Source organism: Phragmites australis, chromosome 18 (genome assembly GCF_958298935.1).
Source record: "Phragmites australis chromosome 18, lpPhrAust1.1, whole genome shotgun sequence".
NCBI lineage: Eukaryota > Viridiplantae > Streptophyta > Magnoliopsida > Poales > Poaceae > Phragmites > Phragmites australis.
The window spans coordinates 26965273-26990108 of record NC_084938.1 but is presented as its reverse complement, the minus strand read 5'-3'; the positions used below and the strand labels follow the sequence as shown (position 1 = coordinate 26990108).

The 24836-nt window shown below is 45.0% G+C and overlaps 4 protein-coding genes and 1 pseudogene across 5 annotated transcripts; 2 read left to right on the top strand and 3 right to left on the bottom strand.

Moving 5' to 3' along the window:
* The first annotated feature begins 3399 nt into the window (after positions 1-3399).
* Positions 3400-4221, top strand: LOC133898354 (auxin-responsive protein SAUR71-like). Its single transcript, XM_062339023.1, has one exon. The coding sequence runs from the start codon at positions 3546-3548 to the stop codon at positions 3954-3956; it is 411 nt and encodes a 136-aa protein (XP_062195007.1). The 5' UTR covers positions 3400-3545; the 3' UTR covers positions 3957-4221.
* Positions 4222-5465: 1244 nt separating this feature from the next.
* Positions 5466-8687, bottom strand: LOC133899667 (uncharacterized). Of its 2 annotated transcripts, XM_062340695.1 has the most exons (8): positions 8443-8687; positions 8123-8330; positions 7836-7903; positions 6882-6954; positions 6617-6726; positions 6435-6536; positions 6022-6121; positions 5466-5883 (listed from the first exon to the last, which is right to left on the bottom strand). In XM_062340695.1, the coding sequence occupies exons 2-8, from the start codon at positions 8204-8206 to the stop codon at positions 5707-5709; spliced, it is 714 nt and encodes a 237-aa protein (XP_062196679.1). In that variant the 5' UTR covers positions 8207-8330; positions 8443-8687; the 3' UTR covers positions 5466-5706. The 2 variants fall into 2 exon arrangements, with proteins under 2 accessions (XP_062196679.1, XP_062196680.1); XM_062340696.1 differs by lacking the exon at positions 8443-8687 and having other exon boundaries at positions 8119-8248.
* A 2757-nt stretch (positions 8688-11444) lies between these two features.
* On the bottom strand, positions 11445-14651 carry LOC133899425 (uncharacterized). Its single transcript, XM_062340411.1, has 6 exons — positions 14530-14651; positions 13379-13639; positions 13168-13274; positions 12886-13018; positions 12603-12797; positions 11445-12050 (listed from the first exon to the last, which is right to left on the bottom strand). Exons 2-6 carry the CDS (start codon positions 13628-13630, stop codon positions 11718-11720), a joined length of 1020 nt encoding a protein of 339 aa, XP_062196395.1. The 5' UTR covers positions 13631-13639; positions 14530-14651; the 3' UTR covers positions 11445-11717.
* Positions 14652-17255: 2604 nt separating this feature from the next.
* LOC133898870 (large ribosomal subunit protein eL8y-like) lies at positions 17256-20077 on the top strand. The gene is made up of 7 exons (XM_062339662.1): positions 17256-17400; positions 17595-17642; positions 17724-17925; positions 19124-19293; positions 19398-19526; positions 19614-19706; positions 19791-20077. Exons 1-7 carry the CDS (start codon positions 17398-17400, stop codon positions 19920-19922), a joined length of 777 nt encoding a protein of 258 aa, XP_062195646.1. The 5' UTR covers positions 17256-17397; the 3' UTR covers positions 19923-20077.
* A 115-nt stretch (positions 20078-20192) lies between these two features.
* On the bottom strand, positions 20193-23968 carry LOC133898660 (ACT domain-containing protein ACR6-like; annotated as a pseudogene).
* Positions 23969-24836: the final 868 nt, after the last annotated feature.

Here is a 24836-nt window from a genome sequence, read left to right as displayed (position 1 = left end):
ACATGTGGCAAAAAGAGCAGTCCGGAATGAAGGAATTGTTGTGTTTTCAATAGCAAAAGGCTGCAAAGCAAAAGTGACGTTCGGAGCTGCCTACCAGATATACGCAACTATGGGAAGTTAGTGAAAATATGGGTTTTTACAAAGATTAAAATTCATGGACAAAAAATCTTTGGGATTAAGTTCTCTCTAGTTGTTTCCTTTTTATCAATATATGTATTCACTTGTATCATTTTGCCTTTTATGTATTCCAATCACTATATTTGTCCTCCGAGAGACTATATTGACAAACAAGTTTGGATCACCTTAGATATTTACTATGACTGTTATAGAAGTCAAAGCTAGTTTAGGTTTAAAGCAACATGAACTGTTCAAGTTGAGTAGTCAAAATTAAATATAACACTACTTTTGTAGCTCATATATGAGCAAATAAGAAGGGTTAAAACTATCCTGGATCAGCAGCAAAAGTCCTTTAAGATACTAGCTCGTGTACACTATAAATATGGGTGTATACATAACAGAAAATGTGTAAGTTCTGCAGCACCAAAACCACCTTGTCTGTGATCTCTTTCTCTGTGTGTGTGTGTTGCCCAGTTCTGCAGCAAGAGTAGAACCAAATATCACTTTGTGTTTCTGTGTTCCAGCAATAGCAGTAAGGTAGAGTTGTCCTGTGCTTGCTTGTGCAGTAGGGGAGGTACTGTCCGTGAGGTGCAGGGAGAGTTTAGCTAACATTTGGTATTCAGAGCTGGGTTAGAGAGGATCTTGAGCCATGGCGTCAAGGTCTGCACCACGCAGAGAGGCGTCAAGGACGCTGCCACGCCATGAGCGTCGAGGCTCGCCTTCACCAGTTTCGCGCAAACCACGGCGTCATGATGACGATGTGCGTGAGATTATCGTGCAGCGCATCGTGAGGGAGCTCAGTGGCTCGACAACCTTTCCCACCCTCACGCGCACAAACTACACAGAGTGGTCACTAATGTTGAAAGTGATGTTGCAAGCCCGCAACCTCTGGGATGCGGTAGAGCTTGGCGACGCTGATGTCCAAGAGGACAGGATGGCTATGGAAGCCATCCTGCGCGCAGTTCCCGCTGAGATGATCCCGACCCTCGCCACCAAGAACATCGTGAAGGACGTCTGGGACGCCATCAAGATGATGCGTGTTGGCGTGGACCGCATGAGGAAGGCGAAGGCGCAGCAGATGTTGAAGGATTTTGAGTCGATCTCGTTCCGCGATGGCGAGATGATCGACGACTTCGCGTTGCGGCTTACTGGCATCGTCGGCTCCCTTGGTACGCTCTGCGAGAGCATCGACGAGCAGAAGGTAGTGGAGAAGTTCCCCCGCGTTGTCCCGACCCGGTTTACACAAAATGCGTTGTCGATCGAGATGCTCCTCGACATCTCGACCTTGTCGATCGAGGTCACTGGGCGGCTCAAGGCGACGGAGGACAGACTCGAGCCCATCGCTACGCAAGGCGCAAGCAGCCAATTGTTTCTCACTGAGGAGTAGTGGCAAGCGTGCATGCAGGAGCGGTAGACCGGCGAATCTTCGTCGATAGCTGGCAAAGGTGGTAGCGGGGGACTCCGTTGCACGCGCGGAACTCAGAGGAGGTACGGCGGCGGCAGCAGAGGCGGCGGTAGTGACCACAGCAGGGATGCTGTGCGCAACGCCCCACGCTACGCCACCCGCGACGACAAGTGCCGCAACTGCGGCAAAGCCGGACATTGGGCTAGGGACTGCCGCCAGCCCAAGCGGGAGATGTTGTCAGCGGTCGACAGGGCGTCCCGGTGGCCGACGACGGAACCTCTGCACCTTCCGCTTCCACTAAGCCGTGTTGCAGTGGGCGCTCCTACTGGCGTTCCTCGTGCCGCGGCACCGCGCCTCCATGCTCTTCCTCATCCAAGAGCCTCATCATCTACAGCGGCACCAAGAATCCATGGTGGAATTGTTGTGCCTGTGGGGCAGAACTTTGTTGGTAGCTTGGTGCTTGTGCGCTGCAGGCAAGGTGTTCGTGGAATTGCCCCATTAGAGGCAGCTGTGGAGAGTGAGCAAGGTGACGGAGCTAAACTCACCACAACAAAGATGGAGTGATCACACCCAATGCAAATCAGACAACCAAACACGATCTTCGCGATACAGGATAGCATGTGCAGACAAACAAAACACTATGTAATTGCATTGCGCAAGACAGGCTTGGACTGGCCTGGCTTATGTCCTAGCCAGGTTAGGCCTAAGCCAAGCAACCAAACACGTCCAAAGTTTCTAGCCGCGGCACAATTTTCTCTGAATAATCGAAAGCAGAGTAGACAAACACACCAAAGGACGCCGTAAATTACATTGTCTAATCCAGACAATGTCGTGTGGGCAATCCTCTACTCCATATTGCCAAATCTGCCTTCACCTTTCCTCTTCTCTTTTGCTGTTGTACCATCGGTCGAGCGCCAGAGAATCCAACACAGCAATTGTAAACTAATCGTGCAGGATCAAGACATGCACGGATCCGGTGTTTAAACCCTTGGGCACTGGATGTCAGTTTTGCAGGGGTCTCAGAATTTCGCAGGCAAATATATATATGCAATCTGACAAGCTTGAAAAACACGTCTTGATCTCAAAGTTAAGGTCTTAAAGAAAACAGGTTTGGTTGGAGAGTTTCACTCAAACTTGCTGACCACACCGATTATCATCAGTAGCTGCTCCAAGTCAACTTGCAACCAATCATGTAGTGTTACTGTGGACTTTGGAGCAAGTGAAAAGAAAGAAATCTTGGTTGAGGTGGCTGTCCTTTTTCTAAAGCAATTTGGCTATGCTACAGTGATATTGTTTTTATAAGAAAATAATATCTTTTATGCAGTCACTTTTTAGGGTATTTATTGGCTGAGATTTTGAAGATTGATACAGCAAGAAAGCCAGAGATAAAACATAAGCATGATGTGCCAAGTAGTGGAGGTGGTAGCCATAAACTTTTTCGTCAATAATGGGCGAAGGTTTAGTATAAACTATATGATTGATGATTTACATTTATATGATCTTTTATGTTTATATTTTCTTTCAACATTCAGCTATAAGCTGAAATAATATAATAATTAATTAGAGTTATATGCATCACACATACAAAAGGTCCGGACTTTTTCCCCATTGTCTAAAAAATATCAAGTGAATTATTGCCATGAAGCCATTGGTGCACCTCAGTTGACAATGAGGCCATGGGCTAGAGGTGCAAAGTACCTAATCATCACATTTTTTATGACGGAGCACGAAAACCAAAGTATCCCATCATCTGCTCCTAAATCTTAAAACTATCAACACGATATAAAGAGTCAAGAGACACGTAGCGCAGTTTATATATAGTGCAATGCAGCACTCTCCAGGCCCTCTCTTCAATACATTACTCTCTTGATGTCATCAACAAAGCTGCACCAAGAAACACCTTCACAATGACACCAAAGTATAAGATCAAGGCCGATGGAGCCTGAAGAGATCTGCCTACACTAGTTCAGTGCTACTACTCACTCTGCTGTGTTCAAAGCTACCTGATCGAGCTTCTGCGTGAATGAAGGATAGAAGAATCGGTAAGGGGCTGATCATGAGGACTCTGCTGGACCGGTGCCTGTCGTCGTCCAAGAAGGGCCGCGAGCTGCCGCCGGAGGGCCACCTGGCGGTGTACGTGGGCGCGGCGAGGGAGCGGTTCGTGGTCCGGACGGAGTGCGTCAACCACCGCCTGTTCAGGGCGCTGCTGGAGGAGGCTGAGGAGGCGCGCGGGCCGTACTGGTACGCGGCGGACGGCCCGCTCGAGCTGCCGTGCGACGCCGGGGAGTTCGCGCGCGTCGTGGAGGCGATCGAGCGGGAGATGGCCGAGGAGAGGACGGCAGTCGTCGGGTGCGGCGGCGGTGGCATCGTGAGAGGGCAATGGGCGACGCACCGGCCGGTGGCGGTCCACGGCAGGCAGGTGACCGTGCTTTGAGGTGATCGGTGTTCTGGTCATGCATGGCACGTGTTGCCGGCTGGTCATGAAAGATGGGCAGCATTTAGAGGCGAAGCCAAGGTAAAATACCCCGGTGTGCACCAGACTCGAAAAGAACGAATACTTGTTACTAATCCATATTTAATAGAGTACTGCTTAAAAATTATATACGTTATGAAATGATACACTAGGATATTTTTGGCTCTAGCATCACCCCTGGGTAGCGAAGTGTGTGATGCCTGGTCTTGTAACTGTTCTATTGCAGTTCAGCAGTTGTGATGTTCGTTTCAGGTTCTGTGTACATAGTTAGTGGATTCGGTGTGGTAAGTTTCAGCAATGTTCAGAGTGGCATAGTTTTTTTCTGACTCATGTAATCAGTAATTAGTAACTGTACTGAAACACTAAATCGCGAAAAATATAATGCAATTTTAGAAAGAACTTCCGGTCAAAAAACTTTGGAAAGAACTGAACTGGAGCGCTCGCCTCGCGCGCCACATCAGCATCAGCGTTGGGCCCCGATCGCGCCCAGCCAGCCTGACGGTGGACACCGCATCGTCCACGCCGACGTCCGCGACAACACCTCCGACGCGTCGTGCTGGTGCACCGCTTCTCCTACGCGCGTCCGCACGGTGCCGCCATCGTCGCCGGTCTCCTCCAGCATGCAAGCCACCGCATCTCTCTCACCGCTCACCCACCAGAATCCGCGCCACGCTCCGGTGCACACCGCCGGCACAGGACGGGCAACCAGACATTGAGCCTTTAGTCACAGACCTGCGGCCATGGCAGCGGGCCAGCCCTGCGTTGGAACGCAGGCATTCCGATTGGCGCGCGAGTCCCGGCTGTCCAGCTCCAGCCTCAGTGCACGCCGTGGCCAGCATTGGAAACACGCGCCGACCAGGTGGTCGATTCCGACCAGCCCGCCCACGGTGGTGCGGCATCATGCATCCACTGCACCGACATCGGCATCACCACCTCCGGCGTCCAACTGACAATTAGGATGCAGCAGCAGCAGCTCCAACGGTTCAGGATGATGCAGCATGAAAAGAAAAATAATCCTATAAGATCTGGGCTCTTGCATTTCATGCATAGACTTATTTATGAGGTGATACGTGGCATAAATAGATTTTTTTCCCTGAAGAATAAATCATTGTTTATTGAAACCAGACAGATGGTAGTACTTCTTACCACCAAACTGAATTACAATTGCAACTTGTTCTCATTGCGCACCGATCGTTTATACTGAATTCCGGAGAATGCGCTGAGCCGAGCCATTTTCTTATCACTGACATGACCCATCAAGTAGCAACCATCTGCACAATTGGACAACTGGATCTGAAGACCGCTGGAGCTGAAACATGGGTCAGGGTCTCCGAGACGAGACAATGCAGCGTCAGCTGGAGAGATGTGTGAACAGAAGAATGCTAGTGCCAGCTATTTGTTCCCTGAATACCTGAATGAATTTGGAGGAAAAGAGCTCCGCGGTGGCTTAAGAATTCTAAGTTTGGCAAGTAGACTGAACACCGTGGTCATGGTGATTTATTTCCATTGAAGTACTGCGATTAAAGGTTTCACGAGCAGTTACAAACTGTGCTACCATTCAGCAGATAAGCAATGTGTCACTTCGTCATGAAAGTACCGTCCATCTATGCTACAGTTCTTCAGGGCAGGATGTTTATGTCTGTGTTAGAGCCGATTAAAAGTTCCAACCCAAAGACAGGTGATTACAAGAATATGAATGCCCGCTATGGCCTCAGGTGATCCGTATAAGCAGAACCACCATAACAAACATGCAAGTCATCATAAAGATGAGCAGCCACTGGAAGCACGTCGTCTTGGAAGTCAGCGAGTGGACCTCCGCTGCTCGTGATGTTGCACGGCCGGTGCTTGCCAAGCTATGCTCCACGGCTCTCTCCGTGGAGTCAAGGATCTGCATAAGCAATGACCAATAATTGAACATACAACAGAAGAATATCTTTGTTGCAGTGTCAACGCAACGACTCTATCCACATAAAACCCAATGTAAACACAACAGAAAGCTGTAAAGGACTAAATCAGCGAATCATACCTTCTCTGTCTGTTGCACAGATTGGTTCATCATAAGACTGCTTTCCTTCAGTTGTCGTGCTAACTCAACCATTTCATCAGTCAAACCTTCTTGTAGCTTCCTGTACAGTAAGAAGATCCGGTAACAGTATGAGAATAGACAGACAAGTCATTTGATGATCTTGCACCAGCCTAAAGTTTCATGCAAAGGTCTTAAAACATTAGGAGAAAAAGGAAGCTAATAGTTATACATGGCACATATTATAGCTTCAAACGCAGCAATTTCAGTGAAACCAGTCAATGAATGGACCCAGTAAATGGGTTGTTTGTGTGCAATAAAGAAACTGTGGCCGAGAGTCGAGAATAATGAGGCATTGAGATGGAGCCGGAGATAGGAGAGAATCTTTGCAAAAATTAAAACAAAAAGTAGCATACCTATGCTTCTCAATGTGAGCCTGTGCTTCTGCATCCAATTTGATAGGTGTTCCGATATCTCCTTTTCTCTCGTAATGGCTTGGTCCAACCTCTACATGAGTTCTATTTAATTACACCTGTTAGTGCATTAGTTGTAATGGTAAGAACCGGAAACAAATAAAAGGGGACCAAATTTAACTTACGTTGATCTCCTTCGCAGTCCTGATGATAAAGAAATTGGACTTTCTGCCTTTGCTTTTTCATAAGAGCTTTCTTCTTTGCTGCTTTCGGCAACTGGCTTTTCATTTTCTGGCTGCACCAACAAGAATATAGTAATAATAAGTGTATCTAAAAGCTACATGAGATTAAGTTTCAGATAAAAAAAGTTGACAACATCATATGTTGTAGTTGCTTTGAGTTTTATGCATGATAATGGGGGAAAAACGAATCAACACAACAAAAACATACCACTGAAGCAGCGAGCCTGGCAGCTAGCGCTTCAATCTTTTCGGAATACTCAGAAAGCTTAGCTTTTGAAATGCTGAAAAAGAGAAAATTCAGTAAAAACATGTTCTTCTGATCATGGAAAAAAATATAACATAAGCAGTGAAGGGGAAGTTTCAACATAGGTAAATGCTTGCTTCGCTCCACCAATTACTAAGATCACTGAACCGGGTATAGGATTATCCATAAAAAAGCGAAGCAATAGCCCAGAAATTATTATCATCAAAATGCAGGCCACCAAATAAAAGATGACGGGAACTTATAAGTTATAACTACGAAATCTTTGTATAACAGTATAAGGGTTTTGAGATGCAGGATGGAGCATATCTTTATAGAAAGAGTATCCAGATTTTCAGAAACATCCTTTTAGTAATTCTGAAAGAGAAACCATGCATTTATCGAGTGGCTACCCATGGCGCCTTTAATGTAAAGAAGAAAGACTTCTCTGGAAGCTAGGTTAGTGTAGCACTTGTGCGTAAAGGAAAAGATCATGAGTTCCTCAATCCTCATTCTTGTCTTTTTTGGGGGGGCCATTCTTGTGTTATCAGAATGTAAAGGCATTCAAAAGGCTTAACAAAATATTGAAACACATTATCAGCCAAAGCAAAATAGCAGCAGAGTTTATTCTTTCATTAGCAGCCGGTACTCCTCGTACAGACTTCAAGATTTTACATTAATGCAAAATGCCAATGCACCGGCAAGATCAATGTTGAAATTTATGTTTAAAAGTTTTACATTGGACAAACAAATTTTGATGTTTTTGTTTGGTACTGTCATATGGCAGTTGGTTTTCGCTTTTTTCCCTTCAAAAAATTATGGATCCTCAACAAACATTGGCTAGGTCACTGATAGCCGGCATATCACTGTATCAATATTCTGAAAAAAGCTTTCAACACTACGCCATTGCAGAAAACACACCTTGATATCCCTTCTGGTGTAGTTTCTGCTCCTAGCTGCTCCAACAGCTCTCTGGCTGTGGTCACATACTGCATTGGAATGGAGGCTGTCAGTGCTTAGCACACAGTTCATTCAAAATGATATTTTTTATACCAAAAATTAATACTGAATAAAATAGAATGAGGCTACATCTATTTCTTCTCTTCCTTTTAAAGAAATAGAATAGTATCTACTTCAGACCGTTAAACATAAACAAAGTGCCATGGAAATCTGACTACCTAAGAAATTCGTATCAGACGCTTACATACATGGACAAGCTTAGCCTGATTCTGCTGCCGAGGAGCCGCCTCCAGCAGCCGTCTCAGGTTCACTTCCACCTTGTTGAGCCTCATGTTGAAGCAGTGGCAAACTTGACTTGGGGCATGGTGGGTTCAGCTGAACACCCAAAAAAATTGGAAGAAAAAAAAAGTGCACCTGCACCTCGGGTAATCGTTTTTTCTCTCCCTGGAGAAGAACCTAATCGAACCACGGATTATGGATTGGATTAAATTAGAAGGCTGCCACGCAGCAGACAAATCTGCAAGTAAACTGAATGGAGATAGAGAAATATTCGGATTTGATTGCTCACAACAGAAGAAACGGATCCAATTCGGACGGATCTCCACTCCACGCTAGTCGCCCAGTCCGATACCGGTCGAGGGCGGGGAAGAGGAGGGGACGTGACCTCTCGAAGAGGGGAGACTTCGGTAGAAGGAGCCTTTCTTGCTGTGCACCGTCGCCGGCGGTGAAGTGTCCGATGATGATGCAGCTGGAGAAATAGGGAGGGGGAGAGAATGCAACGACCGAGCACGAGAAGAAGCCTCTCCGTTTTGCAACTTTCCAGTTTTACCCCTCGATCACCGCTCGAATCTGATGTCAGAGGCCATCTCAGATGCAAACTCATGAAACATTGAGATAAACAAAATTCTATATCAAAAAACATCTTGCAAAATTTTAACTCAAACAACAACCTTTACAAAGAGAAAAAAAATGACAAGTTTTCAAGAATCAGAAAAGACAATAATAGATGCTCAGATTTGACTTTTTTCCTGTCGCTTTGTAAAGGTTGTTGTTTGAGTTGAGATTTTGTGAGATGTATGATGTTAGCATGGCCTAAATTACCAAAAATTTTGAATTTTTTATAGCTATTTAGATTATGTTTGGTAGAACACCGACTCCCAAATTCACCTCAGATGTTGTGGTTGTAGGTGAATATAAAGTAGTTTGAGTAAATATTTTTAGTCTAAAATGTAAATAAAATTGAGAACCTTTACAGTACACCATGATACTAGATGGTGGAGAGTATCATTGTTATGATCCAACCGTCCATTTTAATAGGTATTATTATAATTATCTTGATACCTTTAGGGGTAATTACGTCAATGACTGACCGGACTTCGGACCTTCACCACCCATCAAGATCGAGCGACGGAGGGTGAAAACTCTAATAAATGAAATGAACAGAATAAGTGAAAGCTTATCCGAAGAATAAACTAATATTTTGATCTTTCCTAATTAAATATATAATTTACAAGTTTATCATGGTTTTTTTTTTCCAATCCTACCCTTATGATACCCATGATACTCTTTAATGATACCCATGATACTGATGAGCGATAGAGTATCATTGGGTCAATCTAAACCACCGGATGAGAAAAATAGACGGCATACACTCATTTAGGTGTACTGTAAAAGTCCTCATAAAATTATCTATATAAACATTCTCAATGTACACTTAGCTTTAGCTTTACAGGTTTATGAAACTATGGATATCTTTTTAACTCTACGATGTTTAGAGTTAGAGCCCTGTCAAATAAATTATATGATGTTCTATATAATGTGCCAAAATGAAGCTATGGATAAATAAAATGATTTATATGATGTTTCAAGGATTTAGAGTGGGAGCGCGAGATATGTTTATGAGAGAACAGTGGTTAACGAAAGGGAATGAAAGAACTTTCATGTGTAATCGCTAGAAAAACAAAAGAGGCGGTGGAATACTTTTTATATGAATGTTTGATGATGTGGTTACTCTCTTTCTCCTCAACTACGTATTGGTTAGCCGGTTGAGTCATGCTTTCTTTCTCGCGTGCGTCCCGACTGAGCCAGCCTCCCTCTTCCTCCACCGAGCCAGCCTTCCTTCCATGCGTATACTCTAGTTATAACATGACGAACACTCTAGTTATAATACAGTGAACACTACATTTACAATATTGTAGAGACTCGAGTTATAACACGATAGACACTCTAGTTACAACATGATAGACACTCTAGCTACGATATGCATTTTTGAGTATAGATTAGTTACAACATGGTAGATATTTTAGTTATAACATGCTAAACACTACAGTACAACATGGTAGACAATTTAATCACAACATGCTAAATAATACAGCTGCAACATTATCGATTACTACAGTAACAACTAACAACTCTATGTCTATAGTTGAAATTAATAGTTGCAATCACTCTATATTACATGTTGTAACTCCTCTATACATATAGTTATATTCGTTGCTCACAAGTTGAGAACACGCTCGGTAATCCAATGGGTCCGCGAGGTCAGTGGGTGGGACCGCGTTCTATGCCTATAGTTATAAAATATAGTTGCAATGGCTCTATGCTTATAGTTGTAACTCATCTATACACGAAGTTATAACTAATTGCAATCGCTGCTCGGTCTCCAATAGACCCGCGGGGTCGATGGGTAGGAGCGTGCGCGTCAAAGCCCGATTGGCTGCTCGGTCGGGCACGCGCACTCGGCCTGGCATATTCTACAGATACATTGTACGTACATATGATATATATATATATTTGTTAGTTATTACTGTAGTAATCGGTAATGTTGTTACTGTAGTAATCGATATACCTACCACCGTCACGGTTCTCTATCATTCAATTTAGGGGTCCTTCTACGAGATACAAGTATAGTATTTACATCAAAATCGAATCAGTTCGAGACTTTTCGATAAAATATGTCCAATGAAAACAACCCTTAAAGGCCGGTTGGAACATGAGAATTTAGTAAGGTTCTTGTGGCATCTGTAGTGCGATTTCTGCGAAATTCTTGCGTTCCGATAAGGCCTAATCGTTTTCTGTAAAACAAGCCATTGTCTCGTGTTCTCCCTGGTCCAGACGCATGACGTGGCTGTGAAGCAAACTGAGCCATGTTTTGCCCGGTCCAAAAGTTATAATATTTCCTGCGAAATTTCTGCGAACATTACGGCGAATTCTCGTATTCTAAACAAGTCCTAAAAGTTTGCCGGAAGTAATTTTTTTCTGGGCATTTTTAGTTTTCAGGAGGATCAGGAGGTAGGAGGGAATGAGGGATGTGGGGCACCAAATGACATCACAGCCATGAACCGTGTGCTAAATGAGTATAAAGATAGGCTGCACATAGTGCTAAGAGATAGGCTGCCACTGGAGTACCTTCTCGGCAACACACCAAGGGCTGGCATTTTGATATCATTGTGAAAGCAAAACAGCAGGGACATTCGATAGGAAATTGCCAGGTGAAGGAATGAACCTCAAGTTCAACAATATGAGAAACACAAGATAGCCACTTTCAAAACAATAGGATGAACACCAGCAGGGAAAAAGGACTGTATAGTATTGAACAGTGGAAGAAATTCTACATTGACCTGACCAATCAATACCAAGTAGCAGAACAAAATGATTATACAGTCGACTATAACGGATATATCTTCGCACCAATATTAACACCACGGTTCACACCTGAACTCTCCGACCGATGATCTATGAATTCTGGACTGGATGTAACGAAGGAACAACCATAAGCATGTACAGCAAAAAAGTGAACTGGATGGAAAATCGCAATCTCACTGCATCTACTAATTCCTTATGCTAGGAACCCACAGACACGCCCTCTTTTGGAGTAGAGGTGGCACCAGCAGTGACACCCTCTTTTGGAGAAGAGGTGACACGAAGGACTGCCTGGGCACTTAATGGGGAAAGCTTTGATTGGCAGAAGGCCTCCCATGATTCTGCATCCAGTGAGGCAGAAAGTGTGCCGTCATTTTCACCAGAAGTTGAGACCTGGGACTTCTCGTAGAGTACTTGCAGCTCCAATGCCAGGTTGCGAGCAGCCTCCCTTGACTCGGGAAGCTGGTCGCTAAGTTGGGTTGCTGCGATCTGTATGAGCTTATCCATTCCGTATTCTTTGATTCCCTCCGCATCCTGGTCAAAAGAAAAAACATCGTTTTGTGAAACAAACAAAGTAGCAATATACCCTTCACATGCAGGACAGCAAAGAGGCGTTACTGCATGCAGATCCTCAATACATAAAATTAATATATTCAACCTCCATTTACTGTTGCACTATGGAATATGACAGGAATACAGAGGTGAAGAAGCAAAGCCCTTTGAAAATACAACTTACAGCTTATGTATCTGCCATCTTAATATTCTAAACCCATCAATCCCTAACACATCGACTAGTTGTTTCCGCCTAATGACATGGGAGGTTCAAAGTTCAAAACATATATCTATGTCTCTAAAAGACAAACTAAAAAGCTCTGGAAGAAACTGGATGTAGAATCTAACCAGGCCCATGAATAGAGAAGTACACAAGGAGGTGAAATTATTAATCTCTATCTAATTGGCACTTGGGGGCTGGGGCATCAGATAAGCAAACTACAATATGCATTGAATTATTAAGATTTGGCGATAAGAAATGGGGCTACAGAAGCTGTGATCCTAAACACATTTTCAGGTGAGGCATTCACTTACAAGGCGAGGTACACTCTTGCTGAAACACACTGACGCTTTTGCTCGAATTCGTGGATTCCTATTCTTGAGGTAGGGCTGCATTCTCAATAACAGCACCGAAGGGGAGATCCAACTTGTCATTGATATAAGAGCTGCCTCAGCAGCTTCACAAACAAAGCGTTTATCTTGTGAAGCTTTTAGAAATAGTTGCATTAGCTGTGAACACATTAGACAGAAAAGTTGTTCTGAGAGACTAATTAATACAGTAATTCTGAATAGCACATCTGAGTAAAGCAACACAGACCAGCAGATCAATTGAGTCAACCATTAGGTCACCATAGGCCTTAAACATGTCAGCACATGTCATTAGTGCTGTTTTACAGACAGCACTCCTTGGATTCTTGACAGATTTCACAATAAGAGGAACTAGAGGCTCCCTACAATTCAAATAGTTCATACCAAATAATTAATAGAAGAGATACCATACAATTTTAAAGCGCTAGCATGGATAAGTGGTGCAAAATATGTCAGAAGGATTATCCGAAAGAAAAACCATTTCAAGTGCATATGCTGGGGAACAACTTACAGCAGCTCCTGCAATCTTTCCTTGTGATATATTGCCAACTGACGAACATTGTTAAGGGCTTCACATGTCATAACCCAGTCCTTAGAATCCAACCTTTTAACCAAAGTCTGTCAGGAAAAAATAGAAAATGATAAATATCAGCTTTGAGTAGAGCATAAAAGGAAGTCAATTGTCCAGCAAAAGATTGTCAATAACAAAAAGTATGCCATACACTGAGGCTTGCGTCAACATCTGGGAGATCTAGTAGATTCTCAGAATCAATGTACTCTACGTCTACACTCCCAACCTCATTTCCATTAGTCACAGCATCAGGGCAAGCAGACGGAGCATTTTCTTCCTTGTTTGTGCATTTGTTGCCATTCAACACAGGCTTGCTTATGCACGATTTCAGAGAATTATCTTTTCCTTTCTCTAGGTCCGCTGATTGAGAAATATTGAGATCTTTCAAAGCACTTGCTGACATATTCACACCCTGCATAGCGAATTGACAGAAATGGGGATAAGAACAACATGAGGAAATATCAGTCCCTCCTAATAGTTATTTGGAGCATTTTCTATAAATAGATGGTAAAGCTACAGTGAACCATTCGTTGCAACAACAAACAAGTAAAACAGCTGCGCAAAAATCATAAGAAAATGGAATTGGAAGTTTCAGTTACATAGTTCCACCAGATCAATCAATACACGAAGCTAGCCAAATAACAAAAGCACATCCAATGAGATAAGATAATCCAATCCAACACAATTTGGATGCTGGTGAGCTCTCGCTAGACTACAGTCCACAAGTATTAGATCTCCTCAAGCGGTCAAGCCTTAGGCCAGAAACGATTTAGACTAAGATGACTAGCACACCAAGGGACACCCAAAATTTTTGGAAAACTGCACCGGCACCTCTGATGGAACCTAATCAGACCACGCATCAAACAAATCCCTAACTAACTGAATCGAGCGTGAGAAAAAAATGGATTTGATTTACCAGTCACAACAAAGTGATAGTCCCCTCAGTCCCGTACCACTACCAGTACAAGTAGATATTTAGAATGCGGGGAAGAGGAGAAGGGCGGCGCCTCTCGGGTCGACTAAAGGAGATTCCGGTGGAAGGATACCCGGTTTACTGTCTCCCGTCGCCGTCGACCTCACCGCCGGCAACCAGGAACGCCCCTCATTTCCGCAGCTATCCAGTCCCACCCCTAGATCCACGGGGGAATAACAACGCAATTCCAGCGCAGTAATTCCCAAACAAAACCCGCCCCGGCGAGATCACAAGAGGAAACGGGCTCGAAGTCCAGATCCGCGAGGGTGTAGATGCCGCGTGGGAGAGGACCGCGAGATCGCGAGGAGGGATTGGGAGGGGAGGGTTACCTGCGACGAGAGCGCGTCGGAGCCGGGAGGCAGGGGCGCGCCGACGAGGCGGTGGAAGGCGGCAGTTCGCTCTCGCAGTCTCGCTCGCTGCTGGGGGGCGGCGTTTCTGGGCTTGGGTTGGGGGGGGGGGGGGGGGGGTGTTGTCCTGTTGCTGTTGCTGCGCTCTGGACTTGGACTTGGACTTGGTCTGCGACAATTGCATCCAAGGACCTGTGCAATTGTGATATCACCTTCCGGCTATGGCAGCACATGTAATGTTTGCACTGGAACAGTATCTCCGTGTCAGCTAGCAGCCTAGCACGTGTCATGCGGCATCTTTGGATTTGTAAAAATATTATTTAAAATGAAAAAAAATACAGAAATAGTGACAGTCAGCACTCTAATTATCGACAAATCATGTGTCCCACCAATGATATTCTAAGAAAATTTTTATAACTTTTGTATATCATCTCGAATGAAGATAATTTTTATATAAAAATGGTATCTGCCGATGGTATCTAAAACTCTACAGTTGACCTTTTTTTTTATTTAAATCTGTTTAGATCTATAATTTCTAGTCACTTTTTTACATCTAAACAGATTCAAATAAAAATATATTTAACTATAAAGTTATAGATATCATCGATAGATACAAATTTTATATAAAGAACATCTCCATCTAAGATTATATGAAATATTATTTTTTTTAAAAAAAATATCATCTACGAGACACATGACATATCGGCATCAGGTACCTAAAGGTCCTTAGGGTATTCCATGTCACCTATCCGATTGCCGATAATGGACTAGTCGACAAAGGACTAGTTGGTACTTTGATTGTCGATAGGTGTCTAGTCGGCAATTGAAGTACCGACTAGTTCATATTTATGCGTCTTTCTTATTTTAAATATTATTTTTATAATTTTTTAATAAAATAATATTATTTAAAAAAGATACGCATCTCTGGTTTTCTTCTTTATGTACGCATGTGTGCGGTAGAAAAAAAGCAGAAAGACAGATGCCAATAGCATTGCAATTCAATCGCAGCGACAAGTGACTGACGTTGAGGAAATATTGATCTCGTGGCGTTGGCTAAGAACATGCAGTAACTATCTAAACGGATTCAAATAGAAATATGTTCAACTATAAAGTTGTAGATATCATCGATAGATGCAATTTTTATATAAAGAAAATCTCCATCCAAGATCATATAAAAGATTATAATTTTTTTTAAATATCATTTACGAGACACAGAACCTGTCGGCACCCAGTGCCTACAGGTCCCTAGGATATTACATGTCACCTATCTGATTGTCGACAGTAGACTAGTTAACAAATGACTAGTCAGTACTCCGATTATCGATAGGTGGCTAATCGGCAATTGGAGCACCGACTAGTCCATATTTATGCGATTTTCTTATTTTAAATATTATTTTTGTATTTTTTAATAAAATAATATTATTTTGAAAAAAGATTCGTATCTCTTGTTTTCTTCTTTATGTACGCATGTGTGCGGTAGAAAACAAGCACAAAGACAGATGCCAATAACATTGCAATTCAATCGCAGCGACAAGTGATTGACGTTGAGGAAATATTGATCTCGTGGCGTTGGCTAATAACATGCAGTAACTATCTAAGAAACCAAGCAGCATAGAAATTGATCTGAGCGACCTTAAAACCTCCTGAAACCAATACTACGATCCTTCATTTGACAATGAAATTTTCTCCGTGCTACTGGCTTGTGTACTCTACTGCGAAATGGCGATCATATAGGACCTCTACGCAAAATACCTCATTGGGTTCCGAAAATAATTCAGCGATAATTAAGGGGATCCCATTCCATTTGCGGTGGCCGTCTGCTGCCTCGATTTGAACGACCCCCCTGCTCGCGAGCTGTCAGAGACGGGCCACGTGTCAGAGTACCGGAGCGTGGGCCATGCAGTGAGCTCACTACTTCCACCTCCCGGCGGAGGAAATGAGGAGCCGGCCTGCCGGCCGTTTGGACGCCGGCGAGGTCGCGTCGATGATTGGCGGCGGCCTGGTGAGTGTGGAGTTTTTTTTAATAATAATATTTTGATGGAAAATTGGAAAAATAAAGTTCAAAAATAGAAAATTACAAAAATAAGTGACATCTGCACTCGAGTGTCGACTAGACATCTATCAACATTTATAATATTAACTAGATCCTTATCGACACTCCGAATACTAACAAACAGCTAGATCTACGCCACGGAGGCTGCTGTCCTTGTGCGAAGGCTTGTCGATACTCCAAAGTACTGACAAGTGGTCATATAGGATCTATCGGCACTCCTGTTACCCTGTAGAGTGGGATATGTTGACCCCCTGTTGGCTTGCAAAACGGGACCAGGAGGCACATTGAGTGTCCACAGGTCTTGGCCTGTCGGCACTCTAACTACTGATATATTTTTTCCCTACGGTCACATGCGTGTCACATGGGATGTTGGCATTCCGAATATCGACATGATATATTTTTGCAATTTTCCATGTTTAAACTTTATTTTTGCATTTTTTAATTAAAATGTTGTTATTAAAAAAATCGAGTGTGGCAGTAGCGAGTTCGTTATTCGACCCGGCCCAATACAACACAGCCGGCCTAACCCGTTTCACAAGATCGCCACCTCCAGGACTGGGCCGTTTGGCCCAAACACTACCTCCAAAACCCTAATGCCCCACAACGGACGGCCAAAACCTCACGAAGCCTCCAGCAACGCGAATCCAACGCTCTAAACGCACCCACGTCGCTCAGAAGCAGCTCCTATAAAACCACCGCCCGGCTTCAAAGGTACAGCCGCCGCGCGCTCCACCCGCCTCCTCTTCCTCCTCGCCGTCGCCCAGCTCGTTCGCTCGCTCCAACCAGCCGCCGGCGGAATGGTACGCGCCTCTCCTCGCTCGGTTCCTCTCACCTGCTGGCTGCCACCCTCCTTGCCGTGATCGGCACTGGAGTGCTTCGCGATCTTGTGAAATTTTAGGCTAGTTGCCATCGATGTTTTTGCAAATTATGTTAGGCTTCGCTGCCGTTTGATCTATTGATCCTAAGTGTCCCGTGTTAATCGGCAATCTTGCAGGCCCCAAAACGAGGCGGCAAGGCGCCGGTCCCGGCGAAGAAGAAAACGGTGAGCCGCTGATTCCTGGAACTAACGTGTGCCCATCTACCTTATTCTTGGTTTGATTTGGTGATGCGTTGGTCGGTGCAGGAGAAGGTGACGAACCCGCTGTTCGAGAAGAGGCCGAAGCAGTTCGGGATCGGCGGCGCGCTGCCGCCCAAGAAGGACCTGCACCGCTTCGTCAAGTGGCCCAAGGTCGTGCGCATCCAGCGCCAGCGCCGCATCCTCAAGCAGCGGCTCAAGGTGCCCCCGGCGCTCAACCAGTTCACCCGTACCCTCGACAAGAACCTTGGTATACTTCCGTCCATTTACATTTTCAACGCGTGCTTGTCTAGCTAGAATTTGTCATGGTTTTAATAATGTCATATTGATAGGCATTACAATACAGTGGTTGGCTGCTTGCCGTTGGTAGGCATTACAATATAGTGGCTGATGTTTGTTATGAGTTTTATTGTTTGAATTGTACTAAATTCTATAAATGTACACAAAGTGGTTCTAGGCTCGAGTAAGCTCGCTATGGTGTAAAATTCTTAGTTGTAGTTCTTATTGTATCATCTCTCAGAAATCCGTGGAACTTTTGGAAGTCAACCCTAGCACTAGCAGTACTGCTAAACAGGCATAAGTGATGTAAAGTTACGTACCTCGTATGTGTAGGCGAATCTTAGTGAGGTTAACCACCCACAAACCTACCTTCCTTCCAATCCTGCACACTCTTTCCTTTTTGTAAACCTTTCATTTCTCCTTGTTGCACTACTCCACATCAGCGAAGGAATATGTGTTGGGGCATTGCTGCATTGGTTGAGTGGTATGTGTAGACCCCAGACAGGGAGGTATGTCTTGGTGAACAGAAGCAGTGGTAAATAAGGGAAGGGATAGGTGATAGGCCATGTCCATTAGTCCTCATTTCTTAGACCGTTCTTTACTATGGGTTCCATCATGAATCCCCTTCAAATGCTTAAACACCCCCTTCTAGGTGTGATCGATAAGGAAAAGGCATGTTCCCTTGTGTCTCTTTTGGTGTCTCTTTAACAGGCCCTGCATCTAACATGTTTTTCCTTCATTGGTAACCAACTTACCTCATGTTGCAGTTCTCCATTGATTTCCTGGATGCATAGTAGACTTTGTAAACTGGGCATGATGTATCTTTGTGTAGTGAAACAGCCCTCCGCTAGTTTCGTGGATGAAGATGAACATTAAAAAATTTATCTCTGAGCAGCTTCCATTCATTATGCCTTTTGTTCTCAGTTCCTAAGCAGTGTATTTTGCTTGTATGTTGTTGCTAAGGTCACGTAACTATATTCAATTTGTTCCCGCTCTCTTTTGCTCATCAAATCAGTCTTGTAACCTTGTGGCTTTCTCTGTGCTCTCTTGTGACTTTAAAAAAAATAGATGAGTTTATAGATTTTTATCTTGTTAAGTAATGCAAGTACATTCGTTTTAGATTTGTCAGTCCCTTTGTTAATTTTTTCACACATGATTTTTTGTTTCAGCAACAAACTTGTTCAAGATGCTTCTTAAGTACCGCCCTGAAGACAAGGCTGCCAAGAAGGAGAGGCTTTTGAAGAGGGCCCAGGCTGAAAACGAAGGGAAAACTGTTGAGGCAAAGAAACCAATAGTTGTGAAGTATGGCCTTAACCATGTGACTTACCTCATTGAGCAGGTATGTGCACCCACTTCTTTCTTGTGTTGTACTTTGCTTAGTGATCACGTCTATGGTCATCAAATTATATTGCACTAATTCAAATTGTTTTTTTTTTTTGGCAGAGCAAGGCCCAGCTTGTTGTGATTGCTCATGATGTTGATCCGATTGAGCTGGTTGTGTGGCTCCCAGCCCTTTGCAGGAAAATGGAGGTTCCATACTGCATTGTCAAGGGAAAAGCACGCCTTGGATCGGTATTACTTCCCTTGCACCTTTCTTTTGCTTGTTAAATGTCAAAAGGGATGGCAACAAATACTTTGCTAACAAATAATTTGCTGTAGATTGTTCACAAGAAGACTGCATCTGTTCTATGCCTCACCACAGTCAAGAATGAGGACAAACTTGAGTTCAGCAAGATCTTGGAGGCTATTAAGGTGGGGATTTATGAATATCTGTTTCTCAATATCCAATTTTGTGCTATTGATTTGTCAACTAACTGGAACTTGATTCTCTCCCAGGCCAACTTCAATGACAAGTTTGATGAGGTCAGGAAGAAGTGGGGTGGTGGTGTCATGGGCTCAAAATCACAGGCGAAAACCAAGGCCAGGGAAAAGCTGCTCGCGAAGGAGGCTGCACAGCGGATGACCTAAATTTAGCCTTTTAAATCATCTTGTACTTCTCCTGAGTAGTGTGGAAGCATACGGTGGTTGTCTGGTCTTGTTTTGGGAGTCATTTTTGTTCACGAGACAAAAAGGATCCGTGTAAGAATTCAATATTTTTGTTCAATGCTGGTTAGTTCATTTGACTCTGCATTGGTGAAGCTCTACTGCAACTTTCTATATGCGCTACTATTTTGAAGACTTGTGTCAAATGAAAGCGTGTAACCTGCTGTTGTGATGTCAGACATTGCTCGCTACTTTTGCCCTCTTTTAGAACTATTTAGTAAGCATTGTTTATTCCCTCCCAAGAAGAGGTAAATATGTTTGCCGGCTAGCATTGCTGGATTCACGTTAGCTTTGGCCGAATGTATGTACAAGGAACTTTCTGTACAATGCAGGTGCTTAATGTTTGCACAAAATATTCACAACTAGTCCCAGGCTGGGACTCAGCCCCTTTATTATGCCCTAACCCTATGTCAGATTTCTATAGAGAATGCCATTTCTTGGTAGCTTTTATGAGATCGGAGTCCCATGATCAAGAGTAGGATCTGATCAGCCTGAGTCCCTGAAACGAGCCCTTGAGCAGGCTACCCAGGATGGACACCGCGCTGCCCTCCTCCCAAGGGCTTGACGGGCGCGAGGCTGCCGCACTTCACCCTCAGCATGGCGTGCCCAAGCTGCTCGCCCACCGCGTCCACCATCCTGCCGTCGACGGGGTTGCCGTACGCGTCCGACACGTAGAACGTGTCCTCGGCCACGCCGTCCCTGGTCGAGATCGCCGCGCGGATGATGGACATGCTGTTCTCCCGGAACACGCGCGTGATCTCCGACAGGAGCCCCACCCTGTCCTCCGTCCTCACCTCAAGCTCCAGACCCTGCAAAGATGAAGGACCACTCTGTCATGTCAATGCCGACGCTGCCGCAATGTGATCACCACGGTGAGTTCGTACGTCGGATGCACGCACGCCTCTCGGACAGCGGCCTCAAGGCACCGGATGAGGCGGATCCGCTCGGCATCGGAGCGCACCGGGTTGCCCGTCGACGTGCCGAATGTAGTATTCCTGCAGCCACGCCGGAAGATGAATGAGCTTACTGGTGAGAATCTTGTCATCTTGACAATGGTTTGGATGTTCATACTTGGTAGGCCTCCTTGGTCCCTCCCTCGGCGTCGACCGTGCCGTGGAACACGACGTACTGCAGGTCGGTGAGCGTGCACAGCGTGTCGAACAGCAGCTTCGCCGGTCCCTGCACCGCAGGATCACCACCGTGTACCGCCTCTCCGTGCAGTCCATGACCACGACCTTGCCGGCCTTGGGCCTCGCCTTGCCGCTCTCCTCGTCGCCGGCGACCTCCTGCCCGGCGCAGACGCCGCCGTCGTCGAGCATTAGCTTGTGCAGGCGCCTCTCCGCGTGCGCCGCGCCCACGGACACTGCCGTGTCGGCTTTCTTCGCGACGCTGCCGCGGTTGCTCTTGACGTCGCCCTGCATTACGTTGCAGAGAAGCTCCCGCACCTTGGACAGCCGGCCTGCGTCGTGGATGGCGAGCCCGGTGGCCTCGTCGGTGATCTGGATCACCGCGGCGGCGCGCCTGTCGTGCGTCCACACCTCGGCCTTCACGATGTTGCAGCTCAGAGAGGCGAGCACGGCGCACACCTCGGAAAGCAGGCCCGGGCGATCGGTGCCAGTGAGCTCAATACATGTGGACTGATCCTCCGATGGCACAACGACATTGGCCGGCCCGATTGCCGGAGGCACGAGGTAGTCTTCTGATTCAAGGCACTAGCGAAGATTCGCAAAGGTAAGGCATCTTGCAGAATTACATCAGGGCTAATCGATAAATAGATGCTTACTTTCTGAATCTGCTCAATGATCTCCCTGTTCTCCAGCTTATTCCCATATTGATCGGTCACATTGAACACTGGACGTGAACCAAGAAACAAAGAAATTCATCATGACAAATCCTCATGTATTTTCCCGAGGAGCAAGTCAAGCTCGAAAATTTGAGAGGCTTATAATCAGTACCATCCATGAACCAGTTGCCGTCCGAAGAAATGTACGCCTTGGTGACGACGAGGTTGAGATCGACAGGACTTGAACTGCTTCCAGTAAAATGCCATGCTTCTTGAGCCCTATCAACCTGACAAGATATAAAAATCCATTGCATTATCAATCAAGGGTGATGGAGAATAGCATCCATTTCAGGTAACACGTTAAGCGGTCGGATCTCCATCCGACACGCCACAAGTCCTTCTTCAACCTCTGTCAGATCCTGATACTAGCTCGCTCCCTAGCTCCCGCCCACCTACGATTGTCTCCGACAGCATCCCCGCCATGTTAACCTCTCCATTTTGGAGTTCCCCGTCCTGATACTGGTCCATCCGACGGTCTTCCACCGCCCCGGCAGGCGGCACCCCCGTCACCTCAATACTCCGCCCCCACACCGCCTCCTCCGTCGGGTCGATCTCTCCCCCTATGAGCTCTTCTAAACCCGATGACAAAGGAAGGCTCCCTTAAACCCCGTCAATGGCAACACCTCTCCTAAATTCGATAGAGTTTGTGCGTTCACACAATCGCTTGAAAACTCTAGGAAGCGTGATCAATTAATAGCTATTCCTTTGTTTCAAATTTAATCTAATGGCTAGCACAAAGCTAGAGTGGTTAGTTAGAAGCGTGGTCCTGCATGAAAGGGAAGTTCATCTCACCCGGATGACGGTCGCGTTGTCGCACGAGTCATTGTCTATCACCACTCTGCAAGAAACAGCACAGTAGGTGATGAGCACTTGGCAACAGGTAATAGTGAAGATAATTTGGAACCAATTGTTCGCAAACAGTCAAGTTTAGAAGTTGATAGAGGACCGTTGGGCAGTAAAGCATCTTCAGTAGACAGCATAGAATCACAGATTGATTCTATATAGCCTTTACCAAAGAAGTGGGAATCTAAAAATGGACTCCTTGTCTTTGGACAACGTGACAGTGGCAGTAGGAGTAAGGCAAAGAATAAAGGAGTTCATCGCCTCCATGTACGGAACATGATGAGCTAGAATTTTTCTGTTTTTTAAAAAAAGCAAAACTAGATTTTGTGAGGTTTCAATACGTTACATACTTAAGAAAGGTTTGCTTTACTGCTATTTGAGTTGAGGAATACATGGACTAGTCCTGATCTCAAATAAAAAAAAAGATGGACCAGTTTGTTTAAAAAAAAAAACGAAACGGGACTAGTTAGATATACAAGTAAATTCAGTAGCACAATATCCAGTCCTATCCTAAGAGTGATTGAGATTCACATAGATAGAGATTTACGTGCGATTATTGCTGAAAAACCGATACGGATGCTAATTACTGCTTGCAGTCCAGTCCAAATAACATGCTTGCATGGTATGGCAAATAATTGCTTAATTTCCGTAGCAATTTGCAGAAATGAACTAGGGAACTTGCGCTCACCAATCCATTGCACGAAAACAAGAACAGATTAAATTAAAAATAGACGAGAACAGAGACGCAAACTTAAAAAGAAAAAAAAAACAAGAACCCAAAAGAAAGATAAAGAGAGGAAAAGAAACCATGAACAGATCCGTAGATAAACTCATACACCAGGACAAGTACTGTTACTGCTTGTATATACCTGGGCGGGTTCATCCTCCTGACCAGCTTGGCGTACTCGTCGTCGTCCTCCTCCTCCACCTCCCTGCACCTCACCATGGCGCGAAGCAAAGGCAGGCAGGCAGGCAGCGGTTGCGTCTGGCTCACCTGTCTGTCGGGTAAGGAGAAGAGCGGCGAGGCAGCTGCGGAGCGGAGGGAGGAGGGATGGGACGGGAGGCGAGGAGGGGTGGGGCGGGGGGAAGGAAACGCCACGCAGTCTCCCTTAGCAATGGCGCGCGGGAGCGCAGGCAGCAGCGAGCGAGAGATACGGGCGGAGTAAAGGCCTTGACCAGTTTGCCTTGGCCTGGTCTTCCTCCACGACGCGCGGTTTCTAAGTGGGCGTGCGTGTGGTTGATGGGTGCACCGGGCCGTGCATTGCAGCATCTTTTCGGGTGTGATTTTTTTTTTTCCCGAGAAACTCCGGTACAACATGTAAACATACATGCATATTTATAGTACTAAACGCATGTACTAACATATAATACGTAAACACGCATGTATATTTATAATATTGAACACACGTACTAACATATAATACGTAAATACGTGTGTATATTTATAGTACTAAACGCACACACTAGTAACTATTAAAGATTGAAGATATGTAACTAAGAAACTCCAAGCCATGGGTAAACGGAGAAGAAGGTTGGCTAATATAGGTGACCTGTCGCTGGTGCTGTAATGTGGCGAGTCGCCGAACTGAGCTCGCGTGCGTTGGATAGGTTAAGGTCGGGAGGCGGCAGGCCGATGGTTCATCCGGATTGGTGCGAGAGCGCAGGGTTGGACCACGTCACCAGCCCTTGGTCCCACATGTGCGTGGGGTCAACTTTATCCGTTTCAGCTGGCGACCGAAAAGAACCTTCAGCTATTTTCATCTTCTTCAGTACTGTGTGCCTTATTTCTGAATCCACATACACCCATCCATGCCTTTCAGTTTTATTGACTTTCTATTGGGTAACGTTATCTGGACATCTATGTCTAGTTTTTTTTTAATGGTACATGTCAAATTCGAGTTGAATTTTGATATTTTCTTTGCCAGATCAGATACCCAAATCCAAATTGGTTTCCGACAGGTAACACTGCTTATCGGATATCAAAGCTATCGTTTGAGATGAGTCAAAAATCGCAGGAGCTTGAGTTTCGCAAGAATTTCACTGCTGGACAATCGACGCCGAATCTCATAAGATTTGTTCAATTTTAAGCAGGGGCCAAGGTTTTCTCATGGGATCAATGCACTCGTTTGGATTCAGATGAACATGTACAGATG

Bases quoted from the DNA above. Each gene is read 5' to 3' on its own strand.
- LOC133898354 (XM_062339023.1), top strand. From the start codon at position 3,546: ATGAAGGATAGAAGAATCGGTAAGGGGCTGATCATGAGGACTCTGCTG.
- LOC133898870 (XM_062339662.1), top strand. The intron at 17,643-17,723 runs GTGAGCCGCTGA...TGGTCGGTGCAG, and splicing joins TCCCGGCGAAGAAGAAAACG to GAGAAGGTGACGAACCCGCT. The intron at 17,926-19,123 runs GTATACTTCCGT...TTTTTGTTTCAG, and splicing joins TACCCTCGACAAGAACCTTG to CAACAAACTTGTTCAAGATG.
- LOC133899667 (XM_062340695.1), bottom strand. From the start codon at position 8,206: ATGAGGCTCAACAAGGTGGAAGTGAACCTGAGACGGCTGCTGGAGGCG. The intron at 6,955-7,835 runs GTGTGTTTTCTG...TCTCTTTTTCAG, and splicing joins ACACCAGAAGGGATATCAAG to CATTTCAAAAGCTAAGCTTT. The intron at 5,884-6,021 runs GTATGATTCGCT...TTGCTTATGCAG, and splicing joins CTGTGCAACAGACAGAGAAG to ATCCTTGACTCCACGGAGAG.
- LOC133899425 (XM_062340411.1), bottom strand. From the start codon at position 13,630: ATGTCAGCAAGTGCTTTGAAAGATCTCAATATTTCTCAATCAGCGGAC. The intron at 13,275-13,378 runs GTATGGCATACT...TTTTCCTGACAG, and splicing joins ATGTTGACGCAAGCCTCAGT to ACTTTGGTTAAAAGGTTGGA. The intron at 12,798-12,885 runs GTCTGTGTTGCT...ATGTGTTCACAG, and splicing joins TTGACTCAATTGATCTGCTG to CTAATGCAACTATTTCTAAA.